This window comes from Ornithodoros turicata, chromosome 3 (assembly GCF_037126465.1).
Source record: "Ornithodoros turicata isolate Travis chromosome 3, ASM3712646v1, whole genome shotgun sequence".
Classification (NCBI taxonomy): domain Eukaryota; kingdom Metazoa; phylum Arthropoda; class Arachnida; order Ixodida; family Argasidae; genus Ornithodoros; species Ornithodoros turicata.
The window spans coordinates 44,398,528-44,400,459 of record NC_088203.1 but is presented as its reverse complement, the minus strand read 5'-3'; the positions used below and the strand labels follow the sequence as shown (position 1 = coordinate 44,400,459).

At 48.8% G+C, this 1,932-nt stretch overlaps 1 protein-coding gene across 1 annotated transcript; it reads right to left on the bottom strand.

The window, feature by feature from the left end:
* Nucleotides 1-1,255: 1,255 nt before the first annotated feature.
* LOC135389411 (uncharacterized protein K02A2.6-like) lies at nucleotides 1,256-1,678 on the bottom strand. The gene has a single exon (XM_064619463.1). It carries the CDS (start codon nucleotides 1,676-1,678, stop codon nucleotides 1,256-1,258), a length of 423 nt encoding a protein of 140 aa, XP_064475533.1.
* Between the last annotated feature and the right edge of the window lie 254 nt (nucleotides 1,679-1,932).

The following is a 1,932-nucleotide window of genomic DNA, read 5'->3' as shown; positions in this document are numbered from 1 at the left end:
ATTTATGAGCGAGCCCACTGCGTTTTCTTGAGGCAAGGTATGTCGCAGCGTAAGAAGTGCGCTCATGGTTGCTGCTTGGAGACCACATCGTCCTTATAACGCCGAAATGTTCCAAGGCGATAAATGTTGCCAAGAAACGTGGGCACTAACGGCAGTAAGAATCACAGGGAAAAAGGAGACGCAAGAGGAAGCTGAAAGAGTGGTCCATTCACAACAGCAGCATTGCACAGAGCAGACAGAGGACAGTACACAGCTCAAGCACAACATAATTGCATATCAGCAAATAACGGTATTTGCTGTTCTTAACTTGTATACTGTTCTCTCTCTTGTCGTGTACTCTCGGGCAGCGACGATGTTGGTGACGTATGCGTCTTAGAGACGGAGGTTGCGAATGATGTTTGAAGGAGGTGCAGTCAGCCTGGTCGAGGGTTGCGGCTCCGTCCAGCCAGGCAAGGGAGTAGTGGGAAGGGTTAAAAAAAGGAAATTTGGTGCTGGTACAGGAGAGGGAGAGGCGTGCATGTGTAATGCTGTTTACTTTTATATCATCGCAAAAGGCGATGATGTGTTTTGGGGTTTGGGACAACGACGACCGGGACGGTGCGTGCATGGGTGGAACAGTTTTCTGGAATAAACGGCATGCAGCATGGTGATGGAGCATGGGTTCTAACCCGAATATCTCAAGGCTTTTCTGCGCACGATAAACCAAAGCAAACGACAACCACGTAGACAGTCGTCACAAGAGCAGCACCGAGCTTATGGAGACACTTCTACCTCCGTTCCCACACTTTGACCCACACAGCAACGCACCATCGCTTGCACAGAGTTGGATAAAATGGCAAGCACACTTCGACAATTTTCTTCTGGCAGCAAACGTTACAGACGCATCTCGCAAACGTACCACGTTCCTTCATAATGCCGGTGAAGAAGTATACGATATTTTTAATACGCTCTCCAACACCGAGTCAGACTATGACACAGCTGTTGCTTGTCTGAAGCAACACTTTGCCGCAAAGAAGAATGTGTACGAACGCCTCGTGTTCCGCCATGCACAGCACAACCCAGGAGAAACACTGGACCAGTTCGACGTCATACTCAGAAAGCTCAGTACAACGTGTGAATTCACAGACGTAGACAAGCAGCTCATCGACACAGGCTGCCTTCATGGTCTTCATCAGATTCTTTATGAATCGCTCTAGCTCACCATTCGCTTGCGGCCACAGAGGTATTACTCTCTGGTGACGAAAACCATTGTGCTTCATAAAGTCGGCGAATGTTTTTCCCCGAAAAACGGGGGATCATTCTCTGTCTTTACAACTTTAGGGGTGCCATGTACGGTGAACATGTCGTTCAACTTGGTGATCACTATTCTTTCGTTCAGATATGATAACGTCGCAATCATGGGGAACCGTGAGTATTCGTCTATGACGACAAGCTTGTACTTGTTACCAGGTAGAGGACCAGGAAAGTCTGCTGCGAGTGGTAGCCATGGTCCGTCCGGAAATTGTGTCATTACTAACGGCAAGTTCTTCTCCTCTACTATCCATTGACATGCCTCACAGCTTCTGACCACAGCTTCCGCCATCTTATCGATCCCAGGAAACCATGCCTTCTCTCTGATTAGCTGCTTGGTCTTTACCATGCCCTGGTGTCCCCGATCGGCTAACTGCGCTACCTCCATCTGAGCCTTCTCGGGAATTACCAAGCGCGGTCCTCGCAAGACTAAGTTGCTCTCTGTTAATGTTAGTTAACTTTTCCTGCTTCCATAGATGTCTGCAAACCTTCTTGTCACGTATTCGGAGAGCTGCAATCAGCAAATCCATTTGTTCGTCACCCTTGTACGCCTTTTCAACGTCTTGCAGCGTCATAGCCTTCGGCGTCGCACACTTCACTAAGAAGGACACATACTCTTCGGCGGCAACGGCTCGTGGGGCT

What these genes read in the sequence shown, in the direction of transcription:
- LOC135389411 (XM_064619463.1), bottom strand. Translation starts at nt 1,678, where the DNA reads ATGGAGGTAGCGCAGTTAGCCGATCGGGGACACCAGGGCATGGTAAAG.